Source organism: Mycteria americana, chromosome 1, assembly GCF_035582795.1.
Source record: "Mycteria americana isolate JAX WOST 10 ecotype Jacksonville Zoo and Gardens chromosome 1, USCA_MyAme_1.0, whole genome shotgun sequence".
NCBI lineage: Eukaryota > Metazoa > Chordata > Aves > Ciconiiformes > Ciconiidae > Mycteria > Mycteria americana.
The window spans coordinates 129,831,433-129,858,361 of NC_134365.1; the positions used below are offsets into that span (position 1 = coordinate 129,831,433).

The following is a 26,929-nucleotide window of genomic DNA, read 5'->3' on the forward strand; positions in this document are numbered from 1 at the left end:
AGGATTTCCTTCTGAATGTCTTGAAATTTCACATGTAGACAATGGCCTCTACAGCAGACTACTAATTTTTAGTAGCAGTTCAAGTGGAAATTGTGCTTTCAAGCAACAGTTGGGGGTTTTTTTAATAAATTTTACAGAGGTTTGGGTTTTTTTAATAAAAATTAATTACATTTAGATAATGAACTATATATCTTGTGTAGAATTTTTAAGCCAAAGAATGGACTGTATTGGAAAATTGTATCCTTTTCATTAGCTGTGTAGTTTCTATAGGCAGATTTTCAGTCTCTGTAAAATTATGCTTGATTTCTGCAGATGGGAAAGAAGTGGAAGAACCCATTTTAAAGCCCTACCTTAGCTCAAGCAGAGTGGGTATACTTGATCTTTCAAGCATGTCATTTAAATTAATATCTCATTTACTGCAAACAAGCTTGTTGGGAATAAGTACAGTGGGTGTAGAGGAACTCCCAGAACAGTTCTTGGTTGTAATACGGATGCAATAAATCCTCCTGCTCAACTGGGCTTTGACACAGGACAGCAAGAACAAGCATAGTCCCTCAGGCATGTAAGTTAATGGAGTAACCTCCATTCTGAATAAATAAATACTGTCTTTTCCTTTTCACTAAGTGAAAATGATCACCAGCCATCTCACATGTGGTTGCATGGATTTTACCATTGCTACAGCTTTAAATTGCAATATTGAAAGCAAATATATACTTCATTTAACTATTCCATGTAGCAAGATGACAGGGAGTGACTATGTGCATATGCCAGAAAATGCAGTGAGTTTCACTAAATGACCCTTTAGAAAGGAGGATGAGTCGTCCACTTCTATGGCTGTACTAAAGGTTCAGTTGAGTCAATGAAAATATGTTTGAAAAGATGTTTGAAAGCAGTGCTACCTCAGATGCACTAACAGTTTGTTTTTGATTCAGCTGCCAAAATGTGTTTGTTCTTGAGGATGACTTCTCACTGGTGAAGACTGAATACATCATTTCATTACTTACTTCTTTTCTGTATGATACCCCTCTTCCCTTTCAGCATTCCTTTGTCTTTTTTCGTTAAAATTAAAATAGTGGTCAGGTGTTTCCTAATCAATAAATGTTGATGAAAACAAACAAAAAAAAGTGTTAGTGGGAGTAAAAGCATGACCAGAAATGCCAGAACTTTTGCCTGTCACTCTTCCTCCATAGACAAAGTCAAATTGAGCAAACTGGATGACTTGCTACAATGACTTAGGCCTACCCAGTTGTCCAAGTTAGGGTACTTTCTCTGAGACATGTCACATTGTTGTGTTGATCCTGATAACTGTACACATTTTTCTTACATCAGAAAGGTGTCTGAAGCAGGAAGAACTGAAAGTTAAGGCTGCAGAAGTAGGAACGTTAGCTTTAATGGTCAGAATTCCTCATGTGGTCAATGCTGGCAAAGCCAGTTCTGAGGTGATTCAGCTGGGCATTTCACTGATTGTTTGTGGCCCTAAAGTGAGACCTAACTTCACTGTGGACTGAGAAGATCCCCCCTCCTTGGTGGCTTATCACAAACTAGCCCATTCTTCAGTACTTTGTGGAAGCTGACCTCCCAAGGGAAGTCAAAATCAGTTGCAGTGTGCAGTGCCACCACTTTGCAAACACAGAAATGGAGCTGCCACATACATAAGCCATTGTGTAGAGTCAAACTGAGTTTCGTTCTAAAGCTTTTGTCCAAATTAGTTACCACATTTGCTTCTTTCACATCTTGGTCAGAGGATAACTGATCTAGATTAAGTCTCGTGTTTATATGGCATTTGTAGTAAAAGTAATAGCAATACTTCATAATTAGGGAGTTTGTTCTTTTTGTTTTCTTATTGATGAAAATCACTGTGGTTTTGTCTTGTTTAATTACAGTTGCACCTATTTAGAAGCTTGACTATTTGTCTGTTACAAGTAAAAACAGTAGTAGAGGTTTATCTGTTTTATTTATTCTCAAAAATGAGACTATGTACCTGACGGGCTTCCAAAGCATGTTTGAAATTTGTATGTTTGAATGTTTGAAATTTGGCTTATCATTTATACAGCTCAGATTTTCTTTTTAGCCAGGTTTTAAGCTCTAAGCTGATGAAAAATGAGTTGCTAAAGCCTATCCCTCAATAAAGGAAGAATCCAAACTCATTCAGAAAGGATATCTTCATATGTGAGGAAATGCAGTATGTGCAGCATTCTGTACCTCATTGTGTGAATATTAAACTGTTCTCTGAGATTCAAAAAATCACTAAGACAAAAGACAAAAATTTCAGAATCTTTCTTTGCTGTCCAAGATTTTGCACTAATGCTTGTAATTTTAATCAAGACTGAAGACATTCCCTTTTTTCTGTTCTCTAATAACCACATACAGAAAAATAAATTACTAGAATAAAAAATGTTCATGGAAACAGTCTGCTGTGGAACTGATGCTCCCTTACATGAGAATTTAGCCAAAATTGTTGCATTGGGCATCTGCTAGATACAGTTTGTGCTTCTCCACTGCAAACTGAGTTAGCTCTTCCTTTCAAAAACCCTGCATTTTCATCTTTGCAGCTCTCATTGTTTAAAAATTGCAGCTCTTTGCAGCTCTCATTGTTTACCAGCAGTCCTGGCTAACTGGGGAGGTCCCTGCTGACTGGAGGTTAGCTAATGTGATGCCCATCTTCAAGAAGGGCCGGAAGGAGGACCCGAGGAACTACAGGCCTGTCAGCCTGACCTCGGTGCTGGGGAAGCTGATGGAGCAGATCATCCTGCGTGCTATCACACAGCATGTAGAGAATAACCAAGGGATCAAGCCCAGCCAGCATGGGTTCAGGAAAGGCAGGTCCTGCTTGACCAACCTGCTCTCCTTCTATGACAAGGTGACCTGCCTAGTAGATGAGGGGAAGGCTGTGGATGTTGTCTATCTAGACTTCAGTAAAGCCTTTGACATGGTTTCCCAGAGCATTCTCCTGGAGAAACTGGCTGCTCATGGCTTGGACGGGTGTACACTTTGCTGGGTAAAGAACTGGCTGGCTGGCCGGGCCCAGAGAGTGGTGGTGAATGGAGTTTACTCCAGTTGGTGGCCGGTCACAAGCGGTGTTCCCCAGGGCTCGGTGTTGGGGCCAGTTCTGTTTAACATCTTTATCAATGATCTGGACGAAGGGATCGAGTGCACCCTCAGTAAGTTTGCAGATGACACCAAGTTGCGTGGGAGTGTTGATCTGCTTGAGGGTAGGAAGGCTCTGCAGAGGGACCTGGACAGGCTGGATGGATGGGCCGAGGTCAATTGTATGAGGGTTAACAAGGCCAAGTGTCAGGTCCTGCATTTGGGCCACAGCAACCCCATGCAATGCTCCAGGCTTGGGGAAGAGTGGCTGGAAAGCTGCCTGGCAGAAAAGGACCTGGGGGTGTTGGTTGACAGCTGCCTGAATATGAGCCAGCAGTGTGCCCAGGTGGCCAAGAAAGCCAATGGCATCCTGGCTTGTATCAGAAATTGTGTGGCCAGCAGGGCTAGGGAAGTGATCGTGCCCCTGTACTCGGCACTGGTGAGGCCGCACCTCGAATACTGTGTTCAGTTTTGGGCCCCCCACTACAAGAGAGACATGGAGGTGCTGGAGCGTGTCCAGAGAAGGGCAACGAAGCTGGTGAAGGGTCTGGAGCAGAAGTCTTATGAGGAGCGGCTGAGGGAACTGGGACTGTTTAGCCTGGAGAAAAGGAGGCTGAGGGGAGACCTTATCGCTCTCTACACCTACCTGAAAGGAGGTTGTAGAGAGGTGGGTGTCAGTCTCTTCTCCCAGGTAACAAGTGATAGGACAAGAGGAAATGGCCTCAAGTTGCGCCAGGGGAGGTTTAGACTGGATATTAGGAAAAATTTCTTCACTGAAAGGGTTATCAAGCATTGGAACCTGCTGCCCAGGGAAGTGGTGGAGTTGCCATCCCTGGAGGTATTTAAAAGACGTTTGGATGAGGTGCTTAGGGACATGGTATAGTGGTGGTCTTGGTAGTGTTAGGTTTATGGTTGGACTCGATGATCTTAAAGGTCTTTTCCAACCTATACGATTCTGTGATTCTGTGTGATTCTGTGATTCTGTGAAAAATGCTGTCATAAAACTCTACCCACTGTAAATTCAAAAATACCTACACACTATAAATTCAAAAAATACAAGTATTTTGGAACATGTAAATATAATTAACATTCCATCTTTATTGAAAGTTACATCTGAGATAACACTATAAAGAAAATCAGTTGTTAGTTTATGGTATTTTTCTTCCTTATATGTTTCTTTGCAGAGGTGGGAAGCATAATTATATGCATAAAAGAAAAGCAGTAGGTGCCAACATTGTACATTCACTGTTTACCAAATAGAAACTTTGTTTAATAATTACTGGGCAAATTAGCATAGATGTGTTTAGTGAGCATCAGCTTAATATTTTTTGAAACCGGTTAGTGTTTTGTCTAAGCTTTGACAGTTCTCTCACCACTTTCTTTTATTTTTAATTTTTTTGGCTGATGGGTAAATGGGAAACTTAGAAGTGTTTTTTAATGCACAAATCGAGCTGTTGAATGGTTATGTTACTAAGTTGAATTCCTGCTCAGGTTGGTAGTAGACCTGAAAATCAATCACAGGACACTTTAAAAACCCAAGTAACAGGAGTGTGAATTATCTGGGTGGTCAGTGTAGCTTTCATGGTTGAAGTGAAGGGTGGAATAATCCTCAGATCTTTGTTGCCATCGTCTGTGAGCCACTTGGTCATTTTTTCACCTGATTTGTATCTCAGATAAAGCTGTGCTGTAGTTCCAATAGAGGTAACCTTTCATTAAAAAAATACTTTTCCATTGATCCTGTCACAGAGGCAATAACCTGACTTGTTTCAGATTTTAAACGGGACATATATACTTATATATGAAATATATACACCATATATGAAATAATAAGGTTTTGTTTATTTCTTTGTTAACAGATATCTGATTACATGAAAGCCTGCCACATTCAGGTGTGGGTATCCAGAGGTGGCTATACCATCTCTTTCAGCTTAGAAGTAGCCCATCAAATTTTTGCCTAAAAAATTGTTTATGCTTTGATTTACGTGTTTATGGTCTGTACACAGTGAGCAATATCGATTGTTTATAAGTTATTTTCTTCCATGGGAATAGTTAACCTTTTGAAAAATAATATTGAAATTACTGAAATTATATATTTTCATTTGAGCAATTGACGTTTTGGATTATATACCTTTTTGAAATATTACATATCGTAGTGCTATTAAAAAACTACTGTTGATATCATTATATTTTTCCTGCTCTAATTGGAGACTGTATCAGTAGGTTTTATTTTGTTGTTCCAAACAGATCTTCAGTTTTTTAATACTATTGGGCTATTGCAATTAATATCTGCTCTTAATCTAGTTCCATTCTTACGAAAAATATAATACACTGAATCTGGAAAAAATAATCTGGTTAGTGATGTGATTAATTTCAAAATCTCATTTTCAGATGGCATTAATAGATAAGATAGAATGTCTAATAAAGTGAATTCAAGTTGTATTGAATAAACATCATAAGGAAATTTTCAATGAAAACAGGATAGTTAATAACTATTTTGGCTTGGACTTTTAAAATGCCATGTGTCTAATTAATAAACAATGGATTCCCTTTACTTTCAGAGCAGAGAAAATAATTCAACTTCATGAATTTCAGTGATCCCAAGGATGGGAAGCATTTCAACATAACTGTAGGAAGTTCTGTTATGCGTGATCAAAATTCCAATATTTTAATTATCACATAATTAATCTTACAGTAGAATTCAACAAAGGAAAGGTAAATTGGAAGACTGTACAAAGAAAATATTTTTGCATATTTGGTCTCAGAAGGCCTTAGGTACTGGCTTCAGAAGGGTACAATAGAGTGTACTGAGGAGATAATATAGATTATTTGTAGAGCCTATACAATAATTGGACACCATAGTGAGACTGCGCTTCACTCGTTGATTAGCTCTCCTACTTCTTTGACATCAGAACTTTCTGCACCTCTTTGTCCTTCTTGGGTAAAGCACTAGATGAGGGTAAACCAAAGATGAGGTATGCGTTCCTATGACAAATTTATTTGCTTATTCTTTGATTTGCATTTAATTTAGAGACAAATTTCTGAGCTAAGACGACCAGTGATAGCTATACTAGCATAATTGTGTCTGTCAGTACAGCTGTAGTTCTGTTCTGGGTATGTATGGCCCCTGCAGTGAGATTTTCTGATTTATTTTTAAACGGAAATAACAAGGCATTCTTCAGACACTTAGGGGTGTGTGGGTATCCTTCTCTGTAATGACACTAGAAAAGTAGAGTGACTCCTTGTGCTGAGGGGAAAATATCCTTTTAGAAGAAACGAACAGAAGTGCCAGGAGGGTCTGGTGTCATTACCTGAACATCAGGATCTGGATATGAAACCAGCTCCTGCTCTGGAAGTATGTGTCCTGTCCCACAAACATGAACTGCCTTCAGACAATTGGTAAGACCTGCCCCTAGATCCCTCATTAAGGGTAGAGTTGGGTGTTCTGGGCCTGCTGCAGGCATTGTGACAGCTACGTTGTTGAAACACACAGGAATATTTGGTTCTTTGCCTGAGAGAAGAGTGTAGCATCTTTAGAGAAGCCTTTTACACCTTCCTCTCAGTTGGTCAGTAGTAGTAGTTTTTAAAATACTGGCGTTCTGCTGTGTAATTCCTTGAAAGCTGAAGTTAGACTGCAAATAAAGGTGTCTACCTCAAAGGCTGAGAAACAGATTGGAACTCTGACAGTAGAGAGGCAACAAACCACTTGTGCACTGTTTGACTTCCAACCTGCCAGCGTAGAGTTTCACCTGTAGCAGAATGGATGCCCCTGTGTTCTAACAGGAGAAAAGGATGACAGGAGAAAGGATGGCTTATGTGGCTTAAGTTATTGCTCAGTGCTTCCTGTGAGTCAGTAAAGCTGTGGACTAATTAAACTATGTCCAGTACATCTTTCTTCCCTCATGACTGGGACAATATCTTTTGCTGCTGTAATAATAATCCAGCATCAATGAAAGAAAATGTCAGTCACTTTCATGGAACTTCCCAGCAGAACTGAACGAACTGTAAACGAGGATGTTGGGGAGAGAAATTCAACCTTTAATATATTTAGCAGAGCAAGAGCAAGTATTTAATAATCCCTCTTTTATTAAAATTGACTTAAAAGATCTGTTGAGATTAGCTCAATGGCTTTTCTTTATTGTTTCACGGAGTGAGGCATCAAATATTTTGACTGCAAGAAAAGGCTTATTCTTTAAAGTCTTACTAAGGGTATCATCTGTAAGCCAACCAAGTTTTTATTTCTTTGTTACTGACGTCTCTTTGGCAAAATTTACAGATTTACAAACTGAACTTGAGAGAATTACTTCAAAAACTTATGTGAAGATTTATGGCTTATGTCCTTCTGCCTTTCTGGATTGTATCTTGCCTTTTCATTTTTTTAGTAATCAATCAGCAGCCTGAGGTCCTGGCCAAACTGCAGGGCACCTCTGGTTCTTTGTTCCACAGGCCTGCATGCTGGGGGCACAGCTGGACCGCACTACAGCTCCCTTCCAGGCTCTGTGGTCCAGGTTTCCTGCCCCTCCTGGAGGCACAGGTCTTGTCCCAAGCTAAGGTCTCAGTTATTTACCTGTCCTGGGAGTCTGAAGGACTTCTGTGTCCACTAGTTTTACTGTAAGCTGATTTTTCCTATTTACGCCTAATATAACCTTAAATCTTCTGTCTAGTGTCATGCCTAACCTTGAATTCTCTGTCTTTACAGTGTCTTTTCTCTTTACATTTATTCTCTGTCTCTCTCCATCTGTTGATGGTTTCAGTTGCTAGATTTGCCAGATGAACTGATAATAAGAAGCCAATAATACTGTAAAATGCGTGAGAAATAACATCCAACTTGTCTTTCTGTAATAATCTTCTTACAGTCTAGTCTGCCTCAAATGAAAAGTGTAATCTAAATGCATACTTGTCTGCAAAGGAAAATTAAAAGTCTGAGATCTCTTCCTCAGCCAAGTTTTTAGCCTTTGTAATTTTTCTGAAAAAATGGGGAAAAGTATCTATCATATGGCATTATTATAAAACAGAAAAAAAAAGCATGTTAAAGAACCTCAAATAATATCTGTATTACAGTCTTCTGTTATCATTTATTTTCCTGGAGTTGTTACTATGAATTCATTGCTTGAAATTTTGAGTGTTTATGAATCTCAGGAAATAGAAGTACATTTCTACCCTTTGTGCTTGTGGGAGAAAATGTAGGTTATGACTTGTTCTTAATCGTCTTCCTCTCCTTTCCTTTCCTCTCCCTTCCCAACTCCTTCCCCTTCCTATTTCTTTTCCCTTTGCTCTATTTTCCCTTGATGTAGGATTTGCCTATGCTAATTTATTCTGAAACATAATGTCTCTAACAGTTTTATGCTAATCAGAATTTTTGGAGCTTTGACTCACAATTTTTGAGCACTGGGCAATAGGAGAGGCAATGTTCATGAACAGATGTCTTGGTACCTTCTCTGGGCAAGATGTTTTTCAATTATTTGGTGTTCTTCTCTATATCTCTTTCACAATTACTGGCTTGCATGTAGCTCTGAACAGAGAGCTTTTATTTACGTGGAGACAATGAGGTCTAATATAGAGTCTTTGGAAAGAAGAATACAGGAATGACAATGGAAGTAGACAATAGTGAGATAAATAGATGGAGCTTGATATTTTAAGATTCCTAAATATATTCACACAAAAAAAATTTGCAACTTCATTTATCTATCAACACTTATTTTCAGTCTATTTCCTGATTTTCTCTTTTCTTTCTTTTCCATCTGCTTTTGCCTTTTTAGGTAACGTTCTTTGGCGTACGATTGGTTCAGTTGCTGTCTGAGTTTGGAAAATAACTAATACACTTAGATATTATTTCAGTCTAATTAATACTGAGAGCATTCTAGAATATGTACGTGCATGTACATACGTACATGCAGTTGAGTTAGTACATGGAATACTCTAAGTATGATTCATTCCCTTACAACACCTGGGTGAAGACTCTACTGCAAGTTCCCCATGTTTTCCCAAGATGTTAATTGTACATACCCTGTAATTCTAAGACTAATGCTTGTGTAGTTGACCATGGTAGTGTAGGGTTTTTTTGCCATACAAATGTATTTTGTGAATTCCTTTCCTCAGTCCTTATTTAAGTTGGAGGGTTAATTTCATCCATGATAAAGCAGGAGTCTTATCTTCCCTTCTGTATCACATTTTTTGGTGATTTTCTTTTAAAATAAATGCCTTGGATTTCCTTCAGGTCCCCTTATGTTATGTAAAGATCAGCAGTTGCAACCAACAGCCATATCAGCTAAACCAAGAAAATTGTCTGCGTTTTGACCTTTATTTAACAAAAGACAGTAGGTTAAAATAATATGTACAACTACTGTATACTTAAATCCCTAGAGTCTTTCTAGTCATGAAGATTCTGTCGTAGAATTCTGAGCATTTTCATTCCTCTGTAGGTAAAGGGCAGTGGCTATAGGTCACAACCTAAAAAAAAAGTTTTGAACAAGGTTATTTTCAACAAGAATTTATAATAAAGGATGAGGCATTTATTTTAGGAAGCCATTGACTAGCCATGCTTGTTTTTTCATTGTTTTCAAAGCTTCATACAACTTAACAGACACTTTTCAATGACACGATGAATTTATTTCATGCATCTTTGAGCCCTTTGTTTCTGAAGACTTACTGCAATGTCGATCCAGTGAAGACATTCAGTCTATTTGAGAAAGAAGACTTAATTACCCTGTTGCCAGGAAAATAGCAACCTTCTTCAGGTTAAGGATGATATGTGTGGCAGTAGTATAGGGTGTCTTAAGGTATTTTTAGTTGCTGATTAATGAAAGGTATACTTCTAAGACTCTAAAAAATCAATGATAACTTTTGTTTTAAGGCTTACTTGTAATGCATTTGTAATTAATATGTCCTGCTGGGATGCTACCGTGCTGTGTCTTTATTTTCTTTCTGACAGCTTTACCAAAAAACCCCTCCATATTATTTTGTCAAGCAGAATTTTTGGCTCTCCTAGATGGATTCAGCCTAAACTTTATGAATAGCCTAAATGCTGCAAAAAGGAAGACAGACAGACATACAGGCAGTTATGAAGGCTAGGTCTATTTTTCCCTTATGATACAAAGCAATATAATTATATTTTATTATCAAAATGTCATTGTGCTCATATTCCCAGAGTGATTCAGTAACATTATGGGGACAATTCTTTCATAGTGTTACAGAAAGGCCTATTGATCACTTCAACTTTCTAAAGAATGTTAAAATGTTCCCTTAGAAGTGCATAGATCTTGTGCTTCCCCTCTGCAAAAATGACTTTTGTTCTGCAAGATTAAGGAACAAAATAAAGTCTCTCTGCTTTAGTCATACGTTTTAATTCTAAATTTGTGCTGTAATGAGTAAGTAATAGACAACTTCAGGAATACCATGCATGACTTGACTTGCATAATGGCACATGATTGTTCATACCATAATTTAAAACATTTTATCAAAACTATTTCTCATACTAAATGTAAGGCAGGAAATAGAGTTACTGAGTATTATTAGTTAAACAGATAATTCAAGAGGTTGAGCAAGGTGAGTAAATCATATGTGAATCTATTCAGTATTGGTTTTCAGATGTTTTAGGTAGTCAAGTGGCAGCATGTGTGTTAACTAGAAATTAGCTTAGTTGGCATGGGTTGTGCAGGGTGTGAAAACTTGCTAGAAAACAAGGATTCCTACTGCTGTAGAAAATTTTTGATGTTTTAGATTTGTTTGTTCTGTGAAACAGAAACAAGGGCTTACCAAAAAATGAAGGGAAAAAGGACCCCTTGCCTCAGAATAGCAGTCAGAGAGAAAGCAAGAGGGAAAGAGTAATGCTAGAGTAACCAATAGCACTGAAGTTTGTGCTGTACACATAAATATTTATTGATTGAGGAAAAAATGAGTCTAGCACTGGAAACTGTCCTTAATTCTGTCTTCTGTTTAAGAAACCTTCTGAAGGAATTGATACTTTCTGAAAAAATAAGTCTTTCATAAAATTCCCAGCTAGCTCTAATGAGTGTTGCAGTGAGTACCAGAACAACATTTCTGACAGGAAAGCAAATGTTTTCTGTGTAATATGGATACCCAGTTCTACATTGCTCTATGGTAAAAGTGGAAGATGTGCAATGTAGGTCAGCATGGTGTCAATTCTAGCAAATTAAAATACAGATGCTTCCTCTCAAATCAATCAAAGCATCTGTGAAACTTCACAAATTAGAAATAACATGGACATGTGAATCTACTTGACACTGCACAAGATAATCACTGTTTTTTATTGTGGTTCTCAATAGCTCTCATACATACAAAAATACGTCAAAATTTGTAGCTGCACATAAAAGTTGCACAGTTACTAAACTATACAAAATAGTACTTCTGTATTTTTAAAATTTATTGCATTAGTCAAAGCATCAGATCGGATACTTGGCTTGAATTTTAGAAAGGGTAAATAATCTTTTACAATTGTCAGATGGAGGGAAAATCCTAAGTGTTTCCTTCTGTGTTTTGCTGATGCTATGTACAAAATGTGAATTGTGTTTTAGTCACTTATGGTAATGAGGCCATGATTCAGTACAATTCCAAGTAGTTCTATTAACATAGATATGTTTCTTAGATCCTCACTAGAATAAGCCTGAGACTTATCTCTGTCTGTGTAATTCCAAGTTTGTTTCTGCCACGTGAAAGAGCACCTACTAGGCAGTTAAACTTTCTGGGTGTTTAGGTTTTCTTGTTTGGTTGGTTTTGGGCTTGGGTTTTTTTCATTTGCCAAATTATTTTTCCTATTTTTCTCCTGAATTGCACCTTAATTGCCAAGTCCAGTTTGTGTTCTAGCTTCATTAGTATTTAGTTCTGGCTTAATTGTTTGAATTAATGGTATGTGCACAAATTATAAATTATTGGATCTGCAGCAGTTTCTCACAAATGATATCAATAGTATAATTTTAAGAGGAAATAAAGGATGTTCATTCCTTACCATAAGAAAACTACTTGAAATAAGGTAGGCACCAATCTCTCTTATGCAATAGAACCCTGTTAAAAACAGAGGTATGTAAAAGAATCCTATTAGTTAAGTTGTAAGATATTTTCCTCCTTTACTTTGTGTCATACCTTTCATATTTATTATTTAATTGGCACAGTGTATTTACACAGGTGGAATACACCACTTTGCAAGACAGTGGCTTTTACAGCTTTCTGGTCTTATTTTAGCAATTTGATTCTTCCTTTGATGTTTGAACTAACTAAAGCCATTGTTTCATTTCAGTTTGGAAGACGTTACATTCAAGATCTTTTTAATGATTTCCGAGATGGACGAAGACTTCTGGAGCTCCTGGAATGCCTTACAGGCCAAAAACTTGTATGTGCATATTAATGCATTTACTGTATATTGAAGACTTGATGTTGTGATAGTTGTAGTAGGTGGTGTTCATTAATTTCCACCATTGATGAGGGCCTGTGGAAACTATTTTTTAGGGGTCTGAATATTTTCAACTTTCATTTGAAATTGAGGAAACGTTGTGACTGAGAGCTATATTAGACAGTAACGCTCTACTAGGCATATATTTGAAATGAAAATGTTCTACTTTGTTGTATGCATTTATTAAGGAAGTGTGGCAAAGAGAAACAAGACTGAGGCAGGGTTCATCTAGATATTTAGATTTTAGCTGGAATTCAGAAATTATTTATCGCTAGATGTTTGTGCCAAAACCAAGAAATAGAATTTAATGTGTAGAATTAGAACGTTTTGCTGATAAATTTCATACATACAGTCATGTATTAGAGTTGTACATGTCTGAAAAGAGAGAACAGCTTGCTCATAATAACCTGGAAATTCTGAAGCAACACATCACACATATGTTTGAATATCCTTTCTTTTGTTCCTGCTTGGACTTTCTGAGCTTGCGATCTTTCTCTGAAACTTTCTCATAAAAGAGTAGTGAAGCAGGCTGGGAGTTTGAGAATCAACATCCAGAGAGAATATATTTGTAAATAAATATTAAACAAACTGATGCTTATCTGTTTGATTGTCATAGTAATGTTCCTAAACTGTGCCATGGAGAACACTAATCATAATAAAAACAATCTGGAATTATCTGACTTTATATACATTTCAATGATTCATTCACTGAAAAATTTCAAGGTACCAAATTACCTTCCAACTGTGGATCCAGTTTGTTTCACAATTGCCTTTATTTCATATCGGGAAGCTGCATATGCACAATGTATGGTAATATTCTCACTGTTGTTGTCATAAACTTATGAAATAGAAAACTACAGGTGTAATATAAAGATTTGAGCTACATATAGTGTATTCTAGTTTCTGATTTTGGGTAGTCAAATTTGTTTATTTTCTTTGTAGGCAAAAGAAAAGGGTTCCACAAGAGTTCATGCTCTGAACAATGTCAACAAAGCACTGCAGGTTTTGCAGAGAAATAATGTAAGTAATCAGCCGAACAGTGTCAGAACATCCTATAGTTAGCATACTTAAAGCTTTGTAAGTATTGGATCGAACTCTGGCCTATAGTATACAATTACTGGAGTCAAGGCAGTTTTATTAATGTGACTTGGATACTTTGTTGTTCAGCACCAGGATGGAATGTATTTCAAAGAGTTTTAAATCCTCTGCTGGCAAATGTTTGAATAATACACCTATAACGGATGCTATCTGAAGACAGATCAACATGCACAATTTTATGGTAATGCATGGTTTTTAAAATACATTTTAAAAGGTTAATTACAGGAAGTCATCCATAGCTGGTTAAAAGGTGCTACCTATCAAAATATCTACTCACAAGCTCTGATGATTATGAAGTCTGAAAAACTGAGGCTTTTCCTACAAGAAATCTTTGCATTGGTGTCTGTTCCTTATGGTTCGTAACATTAAGGAAATTAATCATATCAAAACCACTTTCCAGTCTACTTCGTCAAGATTGACTTTTCAAGCCAGTATCCTGTGCATCGTTTTTGAGTAAATATTCTCATAATATCTTTCTTATGAAAGCATTCTAATGGATCCATAACTTTAGCAGAGATTTTCAGTGGCCAACTAATTATATCATATCTCCTCCTCAAGAATAAATTCAAATAAACTATAACATTCGCTTAAACTTAACAGTAAGATGTGATGGAACAGTGATAATGTATTCTGTGCTGCATATTATATTGGATTTCTTGATAGCTGCAGTAGGTCACTAAACATGCTTGAGTTCAGCTGCTGAATAAAGTTATCGATTTTATAAATCTAAGGTAATGCTTATCTATCTGAAGGTTTGTGCATAAATGAAAGTGACCTTATAAGACTGGCAAAAAGACCTCAAGCTTGACTTTTCTTTTTTTAAATGGAATTTCATGTAAATAAATAGAAGAAGAAGCTTCTAATTCTTCAAAATCTGCAATATTTGACATTGTTGAAAAAAATCATCAATACTTTATTTCACAGTATACAAGAAGGTTTGATTGCATACCTGGAATGTGGTTACAAATTTTCATAGTAAATGCTTTTAAAAGTATTTATTCACCACGTATCAGCTAAATCCATTAATGTGCTTTTCATTCAGTTTACAGAACACAACAATAGTCCCTTTCAAATATAGAAAGAAAACAGAGAGTATTCCAATTGAAGAATATAGAAGAAAAAACATTCTTTTAGATGGTGAAGTGGTCATCCAGTGGCCATCATATTCATGTAATGCAAACCTTGTAAGCTATACACAATACAAAAATTAGTATAAAGCCAAAATCAGCCACTATATCAAATTAGTATAAAGCTAAAAGATCTGCCTCTGAAATAGTTTCCTCAACCTTCAAAATCATCTCAAGAGTGATTTCTATGGGACTTTAGGAATGCAAAATCAACGGTTCTAAAGCTATTTAGAGCCTGTGACTAATCTAGATTTTTCTGCTGGTATGTGCCATCCTTGCTCTGAGGTTCTGCAGTCATCTGGGTGGCAACAGGTTGAAAAATGCTGCTGCTTCCAGTCAATCCATTTTACAGATTTGTTTTTTTTCCTATGGAAAGGTGATAGTGTTGGGGTGGGGGGTTGTCCCTGTATAGCCTCAGGCAATGCTGAGGCAAAGTGGGAAGTGTTCCTCTGTTTCAGTAAAACAGATGTAAGCTCTGTGTATTCAGGCTTCCATTTCCAGAAACAGATGGAGGATTTGGCCTGTAGAACATGTAGGCGATACTCTAATAAGCTTCGTAGTGGGTCACTTGCTACGTGGACCCCATTTGAAATTTAGGATATGAAGTCTAAGTTCCTCTTGGGAAATGTTCCAAGACACTGTGGGTTAGAATGAATTGCCAGTCTTATATGCCTTTAGTACAAAATGATGAATTCTTAAAGAAAAGAGTTCTTAGAGAATTTTAGAGTTCTTGATAAAGTATCTACTTTGTATGTGACTAGTAAAAATGACATATACATAGAGGCATTGAAATAAAAAAAGAAGAGGCTTGTTTTGACTGTGAAAAACCTTTAGTCATTCTACCGATGTGAATTCAAATAGCTTCAGAAGTGCAGTAGAGATATACATACTGTAATTTGTGAAGGAATGGCATACTTTGCCATAGAAATATCAGTTCTGACCATGAAAAACTGCATCTATGAAACAGTGAGGTTGCAAATTTGAGAGTCATAGTTTCCATCCAGAAGTGCAGGTCTTAGCTTGTATTGTCTTGCACTCACATCCCTGAATTTGACTTTCTTATTTAGATAGCATAAAAAGTGGGGGAGGGTGAAGGATCATTTCACATGTGGAGGAAAGAATACTCCAGGGTGGAAAATGCTAATGCATTATGAAGTTGCAAGTGCATAATATAATTACAGAAAACAACATTACTGGACAAACTAATGTGGAAAAGACTTGCTTAGATCACAATCATTGGTTTCTCTGCATTCTAGAACACATCCTGCCTTGCCTTATACATTGTAGAATTTAATTAAGGCAAAATAAGTTCTATTTTAATCTAAATATGTAGAACAATATCTTGGGTTTGTAGGTTCTTACAGTGTCTAGATTTGTGTGTAGCTTTCAGCAAAGTATATTATGTAAGGTAGTATGGAGCATAATACAGAAGTTTTTCTGCGTCACCCATCAGTTTTGTGATTTGTAATTGTAGAGGCTCAATATAAAAGATTTTTGAGTTAGTATTAACTATTACTTTTAATTGTATGTTTTTACAATATGCTATAACTGGAATAATTGGAACTCTAGATCACTACTTGCTTTTTGCCAGCACATTAATTGTGCCATTTATAAAACATGAGTTGGATGTTTACTAAACAACGTAAATCAAATGAGATGTTTACCTTAGCCCATCCCTCCCTCTCCCTCACCACAAAGAAAATTTATCACCAAATCTATGAAAGTAACACCAAGCTCTTATGCTTGCTATTAATCTTACACAAATATTTTTTTGTTTCTTTAATAGGTTGATTTGGTAAATATTGGTAGCTCAGACATTGTGGATGGAAATCATAAGCTGACCCTTGGTTTGATCTGGAATATAATTCTCCACTGGCAGGTGAGTGGCACTGCTGCTTACTTTCCATGTAGTACCTCTATTCCACTGATCTTTTTTCCATTATTATCTAGCCACAACCTACAAAGTAAACATAGACATTGCAAACAATGTCCTAAATCAGCAAGTTTTATGGCAGTCTGTTTACATATTATCTAGCATATTAAGAATCTTAAGAAGATAAAATAGGTTTTAGAGCATTAGCAGCAGCTCTTTCGACTAATTTCACAGTCAGATGCTGCAAGAGAATATATAATACAGTTATAGTAAGAAAAATGGATAGACAAAGCCAATGTGGATATATAGCTTTCATAGTCACTTTTCTTTTTCGTATCTTAGAAAGAGTGACTTTCATATTTTAATGAAATAATCACATTTGTAGCTTTTTGCTGCTGACCCATCCTGCCAAGAATTATTTTTAGAACACTAAAAAGCTGCTACTCTGACAATTTATTGAAGCAGATGTGGCTCATTTAGCTTCCTTTCCCTTTAGAGAGAAAGGGGGGATTATGATATAGATCTCGTAAAAGCCAACATGGTAGATGAGGACACTTAAGTAAACAAATTCTGAGACAGCAGCAAAATAAAAATTTAAAAAGAACTGACATCTAGATGCTCTGAGTCTGTGTGTTTGTATGAATCTGGATTGAGTCTGTCCATTTGTGTTGGCTTTGTTCCCCAAGCAATAATCTACAAGTTTTTCATAGCATTACAGGCAAAGATGGTGGGAAACAAAGCCTAAAAGACTTTATATTAAAAACTAAACACTCCTATCAAAAATCACATGTACATCATTCATTGAAGTAGGGAACATTTTTTTTTCTAATTTTCCAGGACATGTTGTAGTGAAAGAAACAGAGAAAAGCTGCAAATAGTTAAATCACTTCTTCCTTTGTCTCCCATTCCAATATTCCTAGTTTAATGGCATAACATTGTTCTAAATTACTTATTACGAGCAGATGGAATATGAAACCTAGCTGTGCAACTTTTAGCAATAATCCTTGAATCACTGTGTTTTAATTTATATGAATTACGGACTGAGACGACTATTCATGTTCAAATTCATATTTTGATTTGTTCATATTTTGTCCTGAAGCAAAGTGTTAAAGATGTGCTTTAGTGTTAGCTGTCTACTTATTAATTTTTCTTCCAGCTTTTTCCACCATTCCTCTCAACACATACTTGCACACACACAGAAGGCACACATGTTCCCTGGTACAGTCTGGTGAGGTTTTTGACAGCAGGAATGTGCTCTTAGAGTACTGCTTGCTTGCAGTACATAGGTGATTCGTTTCAAGCTTCATCTTGAGCCTAGTGATAACTGTGACAGCAGCTGTGATGGTACCAATGATTTCAGCTGAATTACCAATGTATGAAAAATGCAGCGATCATATTTACAAAGCAGTGGTTAAAGGTGTGACACTTCCTTGGCATAGTAATAATGATTTAGTCCATGTTTAGTCTATACTTTGAGTTCTGTGTTTCAGTTTGATCTGTTTGTGGATTACTGAAAGGAAGTGACCTGCATGTTCTGGACTTCTCTTTTTATTCAAAATTTTGTAAATAAATTCCTAATTTGGCTAGAATTCAATTTCAGTTTCTTTTCTAAAGAGTAGCTAAAGCCTGGTTGGCAAGAAGGAGCCATTATTATATAATTACCCTGTTGATGTTGCATAATGATGAATAATTAAAAAATAATATAAAGCCAGATTTATACTTTGGCTTTTCTCTTTTTAAACAAAACTCAGGAGATGTTGGTTTGCTGCCTATTTCCCTCAAAGGACTGGAACAGTTCAAAGTGAATTTGCTTATTTACAGCTCTGTGGAGAAGATCTTTGTCCTTTTCCAGATTTTCTTTCAAGTTTTGAAGTGATTTGTGTGACCTAGAATATGTTCATGATTGTTCTGCCCTGTTTATAGGTTGGTAGTATCTTACATATTGACAGCACTTCTGGTGAACCAAGGCTGTAAGTTTCTTAAGAATGGGTGCTTCTTCCTGTTGGTACCATTTTGCCTATCACAGATCGTTCTTGGCAGTAAGCAGCTGGAAACATGACAAGCTGTTGTTAAAGACTAAATTATGGACTCAGGGCCACCAAACTTATCTGCCAGTTGTCTACAGTTGGGTAAAACATCTCATTAGCTATGATAACTTATCAAGACTACTATATTTATTTGTAGTCTGTGGGACTAAAAAAATAAATAATAATACACAGGCTAGTTATTTAGTGCATGCTAACTAGTGCAGTTTGTGTTTGATAGTGCAATGCTGCTTTTGAAAATCCTTTCACTTTCTGATTCCAAGAACTTGCAGTCCTGAGAAGAATCACCCAGAGGAAGTTTATCTGCCTCCATGTAAAAAAAAGATACGAGTTGTGTGGACAGTTATTTTGTTGCAGATGAACAGGCAAGCAGCTTTTTCCAGTTTCACATCCTGCAGCCAGGACCACATTAGGACGGAACTCTATTTACGTGTGACAACCAGACCATCTCTTACAAAAATGTCAATCTCTTTGTGTAAAATCTTAAAAAAAAAAAAAAAAAAAAAACAAAAGAAAAAAAGAGAGATGATAGAAGAAAGGTGCATGAAAGGAATAATGAGGCAGTGCAGCCTGAATGGATATTGGCAGTCCCATTGGTAGAGGCATTGCAGCAGGCAAGATTTGACTCATTCTTGCCACTCTTATTTCTGTTCAGTAGAAATCTTGTGGCTTTCCATATCCCCTGTGGTGATTGTGTCCTTTCTTATCTGGCCTGTTTTTCAGATTATTATTAAAAGTTTCACTGAAATTGAACCATTGTTCTGAGTTGAGCACCTGCTGCCAAAACCCTTTATGGTACTGAATCTATCAGAGGTTTTATTTCCTTGAAGCCACTGCCCTCTTTCTCACAGTTCTGTGATCCCAGCCTCACTGCAGCATTAACATTTAAGCAAAACCAAAACAAACCCATTAATTTCTGAACTGTTACATTTGACAAAGACTCTTAAGAGTGGAAAAACATTCTGTATTGCAGTGTGCAAGTTGTTTTGTTTTGTTTTTAAGAGCAAACTTATTTTCATGTAAAGCATAAAAAAAAAAAACCCTAAAAAAAGATCTTTGGTAAGAGTCACAGCCAAAATCATGACTTTCTTCAGAAAAAAAGCAAAATAATAGGCATGTACATAAGGCAAATATTTCAGAGAGAGGTGTTTTTCAACAGTAAGTCAGCCTCATTTGGAGACCTATTAAAAGCATCAGGCCTGTTCTGCACTTGTTGCAGAACCAGTATTTTAATTGGAATTACCATTTTATTTTATTTTGAATTATAATGGTGGAAATGAAATATTAACAGTTCTGTCAATCCACCTTGAATCAATGAGCAAAGAATATCCTTTACTTTGACAGGTGTCTTGAACATCTGTGAAAATGTTCTTAAAAGAGTTCTTTAAAATGTGCTTTGAAAGAATTTAGTGGATTCTAGCTAAAAAAGTAATCTATGCAGTCAGAATACCTGAAATATAGCAAGTAAAAAATACTAAGTCATTCTGTCAGGGAGCTGTAAGGTCCCTATTTGATTGAGAAAAATGAAAACACCTTACTTTGAGAATAACTTTTTTAGATTCTCTCCTTCTTCGCTCCCTCTCTTCTAGGGGCTGGCATCCTGAAGCCAAATGCCAATCTTATAAAACTGTTGGTTTTAGGTGAAACAGATGTAGTACAAGCTTGAGATCGTGCTGTGTTCGTAGTCACCTTACATGCACACAGATACACATGCACAGACTCCAGGACGTGGTCCTACAGCGGGGAGATCAGAGATCTGCTGCCGCAGGCCTGGGCACGCTGCTTTTGGCCGCTTCTCAGTGTGGTGACAAGAATAGCAGTGCTCCCATTCTGTTCACAGCTTTCTGTTTGACATTTTGGAAGTCATCTTGGTGGTGTCTATGTTGCCCTTTCCCCCCCTTCTATTCAAAATTGAATCTTATTGCTGTAGTATAGGTCCATTCCCCAGGAAGAGCAAGTATTTCTATTCTCTGGAAGCTGGAGTTTCCTACACCTTAAAGCTTTGTTTCCTACCAGGATATACTGCATTAGAAAGGAGAGGTAACAAAGAAATGAGTATCAGATGTCAACTCATCATTTGACAGCAAGAGGCAGAGCCTGCTAGACACTTAGAAATGGCTGTGGTTTTTGAGCCTGGATGCTGAGGGAGCTTATCCGTCCAAAAGCTCTTCAGGCTGACGTGAACACATCTCTACATACTACTGTTTCTGAACAGTACATATTAACCGAGAAGCCTTCAAAAAGCTTCCTTCTAACCTCAATGTCAGCCAGCACTTTTCCACTCAGTGCTGATCTTGCTTCAGGGCCCAGCCGTCCTGTGGGCAGCGTGGTGCTGCGCCTGCAGCGGTGCGGTGCGGTGCGGTGCGGCATGGCACGGCGCTGCCGAGGTGCCAGGTTGGGTGGGAGGGATGGCGGCGCCCCTCGGAGCACTCAGGAGGACAAGGAGGCTCCAGCTGTAGAGTGGAGTTTTCCACCATTTCTCTCTGAATGGGAAGTGACCTCAGCCTTCAGGATGAGCTCAGACCCTTTTACTTCGTTGTTTTAAATGCCTGCCATTCCCTAGGAGACAGCAAAAAAATCATACATTTAACAGTCCTCACTTCTGCGGAGAAATGCAGGAAAATGAGAGTAAATCTTTATTCATTGTTAGCATATTAAACTCAACAAGATGAGTTTGAAACTATTTGTATTTGTTTACTCAAAAGTAGAAATAAATGATAAGTTTTTGGCTGTGACTCTTTAAATCAAAAGGAAAACCATCACCTGGATTCTTCTGAATAATTGCCTTCCTGACGACGGCACATTGTGTTATTGTTTTTGCCTAATTTCCCCTGTTCATACTTCTCCTTTCTCTTATGTTAATGTCAACTCAAACACTTGATCTTTTCTGTATGTTATGAACTTTTATATTTCTAAATCTTGTGTTTCTGCATTCATTCAGCTATCCTTTTATACAAATGTATGTTGTATTTTTCAAATGTTACAGTTTCCTTATTCAGATAAATCAGCGTTTGCAAATACAAGCACATGATAAAAATCCAAAATGAACAATGAAATCCTGGATCAGACAATTTTCCATTACCAAAATTTGAGTTATTTTCTAGTCTTTCCTATTGTTTAAGTTTGGTGTGATAGATGCTAATCTCAAAACTTTTCTTCTTTTTAGCACCTGGATTCATGAAAAACAAAATGTTATATTTTGATAGTAGTGAAGGGTCTTTGCCTGGAAATACAGGAGGCAAATCTCTTAGCTTCTTGCTGAATTAAGTAAATCTACTTTGGCAGCTCTCAATGATGAAAACACTAAAAATATTAACGAGATACTCAAAATAGCTACTCAGACATATGAAGCAAAGCTAAAGAGTATATTTCCTAATTTTCTTAAACACTTTACTTTCTGTCTTCTGGTGTAGAAATGGAGGCAACTGTAAAATGCTGCTATTCTTGTCTGACAGAATTTTATATTCATTTTCATTGCTGCAAATTACAGTCTTAGACTAAAGTCAGGAATGTGTCCCATGAAATTTAGAGAGGATCAGTTTCTCCTCCCATCTCAGAAACTAATATCATATAAAGTTAACTTTATACCTAAGTCTCAAAAGGGAAGTTGAAGGCACTGATACTCTTTAGGTAGTATGCATCTGAGATGTAAAAACAAGACATTCTTTTAGTAATTCATATCTTTACTTATTCAAATTATTGAATTAATGACCGTGAAACTAGCAAGCAACTCATCAGACTGAACAATAAAATGGTATCTGTTTTTTTTTCTACAGTAACGCAGTAATTAATTTTTGTTGTTGTTGATTATTCTTTGAGATTACATCTTCTGCATGTTATCTTATGGTTTTTAGAATTTCAAAGTGGCCCATCCTTTATCATAAAGTAGCTTCTGCACTGAATGTTGTTCTTTGACGGATACTGGCTGCAGAGCAATTCAAGTGGAGATTTATAGTGAAATTATATACTCCATAAGCAAATAATCAACAATAAGCAACATTATAGTTAAATTATATCTTCGGGAGTATTTTAAAAGAGCTGCTAATCTTTACAAGATATATGGAGAAAGCAATGATTTAGAAGGGATTACTTTACAGGAAAATAAATTATAGATTTCTTAATAGAAGTTTTGGGTGCTTTTTCAGTAGTAAAGAAGTTGCTAAGAAATATATAATCAACTTCATTATGTCAAACTCCAGGCTACTATTTTTAGAAGCCCTCAGAATTAATGGCTTTTTATAAAATAATAACTGTAGGTCAGTGAGCTTTCTCTAATGAAAGAGGAATATTAACTATTCATTAAAAAAATTTTTTAAATGAAACATATACAATATTCTTTTAATACATGCAGTGAAATTCACTTTTCATCCAAGTGCATGTATGCAAATGTAGTTTGCACATTTATGTCAAAAACATTGTCTACTGTGCACTGAGCACATTTATTTTGCCTTGGTACATATTTCAACTCTGTCAATGAGAGAAGAATGCTTTTTATCGTTTTATCAACTTTTGCTGTAATGTATCATATTAACTAAGGATATATTTCCACAGCAAAGAAAACCATAAGGAGAAATACTTAGTTTGAATGAACTCGGTTCCCTTAAGTGCTGCAAACAAATGTGCCTTGTGTGTTCATGCATGGAATGTTTCATGTGGCACAGGGATGAATGTACTGAATGCATCAGCAATGGTGACCAACAAGTCAATATCAGTTGTCTTTAAGCATTCAGACTTGACTGCTATCATTATACTGTGACACCAAATTATGTTCTGTAATTGCTTAGGAGGTTTTTCTTTAACACTTAAATCTAGGCAACTGAAGGTTTTTTTGTGTCAAAAAAAAAAAAGTCGGCTTTTAATGAGTAAGTTCAGTCATTGATGAAATTCTGTCTCTTATCGCAGGTCAAAGATGTAATGAAAAACATCATGGCTGGACTGCAGCAGACAAACAGTGAAAAGATTCTGCTGAGCTGGGTCCGCCAATCGACTCGTAATTACCCACAGGTCAATGTTATCAATTTCACCAGTAGCTGGTCTGATGGATTGGCTTTCAATGCACTCCTCCACAGTCACAGGTAGGAAAACTAAGTTTTCATTATTTCAGTGAGCTTGTAACAGATTGCTGTAACGGGGCTTGAGGATGGTGTATCTATTATGTGGGGTTTTTAGCTGCTTCCTGTGTGTGTGTTTCAGCATTCTCTTAAATGGCCGCCTGTTTGCTTTGACCTAGGTGCTGTGTTTGGTGTCAGACTGAATCCTCTTGTGGAGGGAGAGGGTCTGAGCTTTTCACAGCGCAACCAAATATGCCCAGATTAGATCCTTTCCTGGAATTTCAGAGTGTATATACCAAGTAGGTAGTCTCAAGAGTACAGGCTTGGAAGCTTTTGAGAAGAGCAAGGAATAGATCCAAAACTAGGCCTTTGAGGTTGTCCTAGATGGAGAAGGAGATTTTCCTGTGGGGACTTAGAGGGGGAAAATGTAGTGTTTGTTGAAAGCCTCTGAGATTTGCTGGATTTAAGGTATGGATTTGCCTCGAAAGGACACAGCTGGAGAAGATAGCCTTTGTTTTCAAAACATTTCATGTTGTTCCCCCAGCTGATTTGAGTTTTCACCCTCTCTCAGAAGTTGTCTTGTTCTAGTCTATGCAGTATACAACTCTACCTTTAGAGATTCAGAGTTCTCTGGGGGTTCTGTGCACTTGGCTTAAGGAAGATGTGCAAGCCAATCTATCTTAAAGGTTTAGTTCTTGCCACTACTGATTTTAAAGCATTACTTATTTTTCCAATGTGGTAAGCCTCCTAATCTCTCTTCTCCTACTTCTATACCTCTCTCCTGAAGGGGGCTGTCCTGCAAGGTGGCTGACTGCTCCAAATTATCAGTCAGTTGAGTTTTTGAACAGCTAAATGGGTATGTTCTGTTCAGTAAGAGACAACAGGGATTTACAAGATATTAATACACATCACGCCATTTTTTTTCAGTTGCATTAAAGGCTTAAAATAAAATAAAGCAAAATACTTCTAATAGCATAGTTTGAGACAATATATACCTTCCAACTTAAGCAGTGAAGAGCTGCAGATATTTCTTTCCAAAATTTTCACTGGCTCATGTAATGGCTTCTGAATGAAACTGTCTGATTAAGTCTACTGCTGTTGTAGTCCGAAGACTGACAGCCATTTACAGTCGCTATGCCTTACACCACCATCCCAGGCACAGTAGGCATCTCTTGCTGTGAGTCCATTTTTTCACTGGGCATATGCCTGGGAGCCTTGAGTGGATCTGACTGAACTAAGGTCCAGGAACTTTCAATTACAAGTGTTGTTTGGTTGTAATGTAAGGAATGAGGCATTATCTTAAGGAAGAATTTATTATACTCTAAAAGGGCTTCACGTATGTCTTTCACCTGCTTTCAGTATTTATAACATTAACAACTGGCTTTCCCACGATCCTGCTGTTACTCTGCTGTTGATGCGCTCACACCTTCTTGGTGTTGGTGCAAGTGTTTATGCAGGTATTAGGAGAACTGTGTTTGGGGAGCTAAATAAGAAAAGAACTAAACTATAGTGACTATGTCACTATCTTTTGATAACTACTTTATTCATTGGTCATTCAGTAAAATGTGGTTTAGTGGTTTTTTTTTCAAACACTCTCTAAACTTACTTTTTTTGTTATTTCCGCTGATGATAATTTCTAATTTTAATTTGCTGTGTCTCTTATTTCATAAGTGGTTTCATTCTGATGGCCCTGAATATAAGAATGCAATTATCTTGTAGAAATCAATGAATCTCTTTCTTTCTAGTGATCTGATTCCATACTTGTAGATCATTAAAAAAAAAAAAAAAAGAAAAGCTTTGTGTGGGATACTCTTCTGTCTGCATCACTTACCTTCACAGAAGCTCTTTTACAGTGTGGGAGCTTACACATAATTTCTGTGGGCATGAATACCTTTTTGTCTTCTTAAAGCATTGTCTACACACAGCCTTATTAAGTGGGAAAATGCTGCTTTTAACTCAAACACCAGGTTACTTAAGTCACACAGGAACTCCGTGATACAAAAGGACTGAGTGATTCTTACTACTTTTGGTGGTACAGTGCTGCCTCTGTTGCATTGGATACAGCTGGGGAAGAAAAAATAGATGCACCTCAAAGGGAAAATACTTTATTTCAAAACTGCCAGAAAATAGTTATGCTGAAATTATATTGGATAACTAATTATTACTGTATTACTGTAGACTCAAAGGCTAAAACCAGTAGTACTCTATGTCATTGTAACTACCTTGATTTCATTTTCAGCAAATCAGTGCAGCAGAAGGCCAAAGTGGTGGCACGTCTTTTCACCTAGACACAATATCAGACTGCCTGTTCCTGATTAGGGTATCTGATACTCAGATATTCAGATTGTGTGCTCTACAGGACCATGTAATATCATCTGGTGTTTGAAAACAGTAATTGGAAATTCCTTTTTGTCCTGCTTTGTAAGAAGAGCTCCAGAAGTCTGAACCAGAGGCTCTTATTCAGGAGTAGTCCCTGGCTGGGGAAGGCAGTTGCCTGCCTAAGCCACATTGGGATTGTCTAGACAAATCTCTTAAGTGTCTATATGTCATACGTTATGCACTACTGTGTTCCGTGCAGTGCGAAGTTCACCAGTTGTGAACATTCATTTCCTGCTCACTACAATTTATGCACGTTATTCAGGTTTTCTAAAACAGGGCTGCAAAACTTAAGCTCGCTTTTACTATTCTTGTGTCTGCTGCCTTAAATCTTGCATAGCTTTCTGCACAGTGAAAATCTGCATCTTCAATAGAAGTGAGAAAGAGTTACTCCACAGAAGTCTTGTCTCTTGCCCAGATGAGTTAGTGCACTGGTCTGGGAAAAGGCAAGTGTGCATTCAGATTCCCTGAGGCAAGTCTCCAGGACTCCAAGACACACCAGTTGTCTTCTTCTGGACTTTAAACACTAAGTTATTCTGCAAAAGTCTGAGGAAGACCTAATGTTTTCTGAAGCCCTGGGTCAGTGATTGTTAAGAAGAACCTCTGTGCTTAGTGTGTCCTCTATATTGATTTTTGGTGACTTTGCACTTCATGCTCAGTATGCAGGAGCACTGAATTGCCCTTCAAGATTCAAGGTGCAATCAATAAAATAGGTACACCAAGGCACTCTGAGTGCTCAGGAGCACCTAGCTCTATCCTATAAGAATAAAAAGCCTTCTCTAAGCGTTGACACCTAATTTAGTCACTCGAAAATGCAGGTACCTACTTGTTGGGTGTCAGAGTGTCTTGGCTTCGTGCCTAAAGAAGAC

General features: G+C 37.1%; 1 protein-coding gene across 6 annotated transcripts in view; it reads left to right on the top strand.

The window, feature by feature from the left end:
* The window catches only part of DMD (dystrophin), a 1,157,417-nt gene that overhangs the window by 209,388 nt on the left and 921,100 nt on the right, over positions 1–26,929 (top strand). For all 6 annotated transcript variants that reach the window (XM_075520648.1, XM_075520634.1, XM_075520658.1 and 3 more), the window contains exons 3-6: positions 12,338–12,430; positions 13,433–13,510; positions 16,502–16,594; positions 23,536–23,708. In XM_075520648.1, coding sequence (XP_075376763.1) covers positions 12,338–12,430; positions 13,433–13,510; positions 16,502–16,594; positions 23,536–23,708 — 437 coding nt within the window. The remainder of the gene's footprint in view (positions 1–12,337; positions 12,431–13,432; positions 13,511–16,501; positions 16,595–23,535; positions 23,709–26,929) is intronic.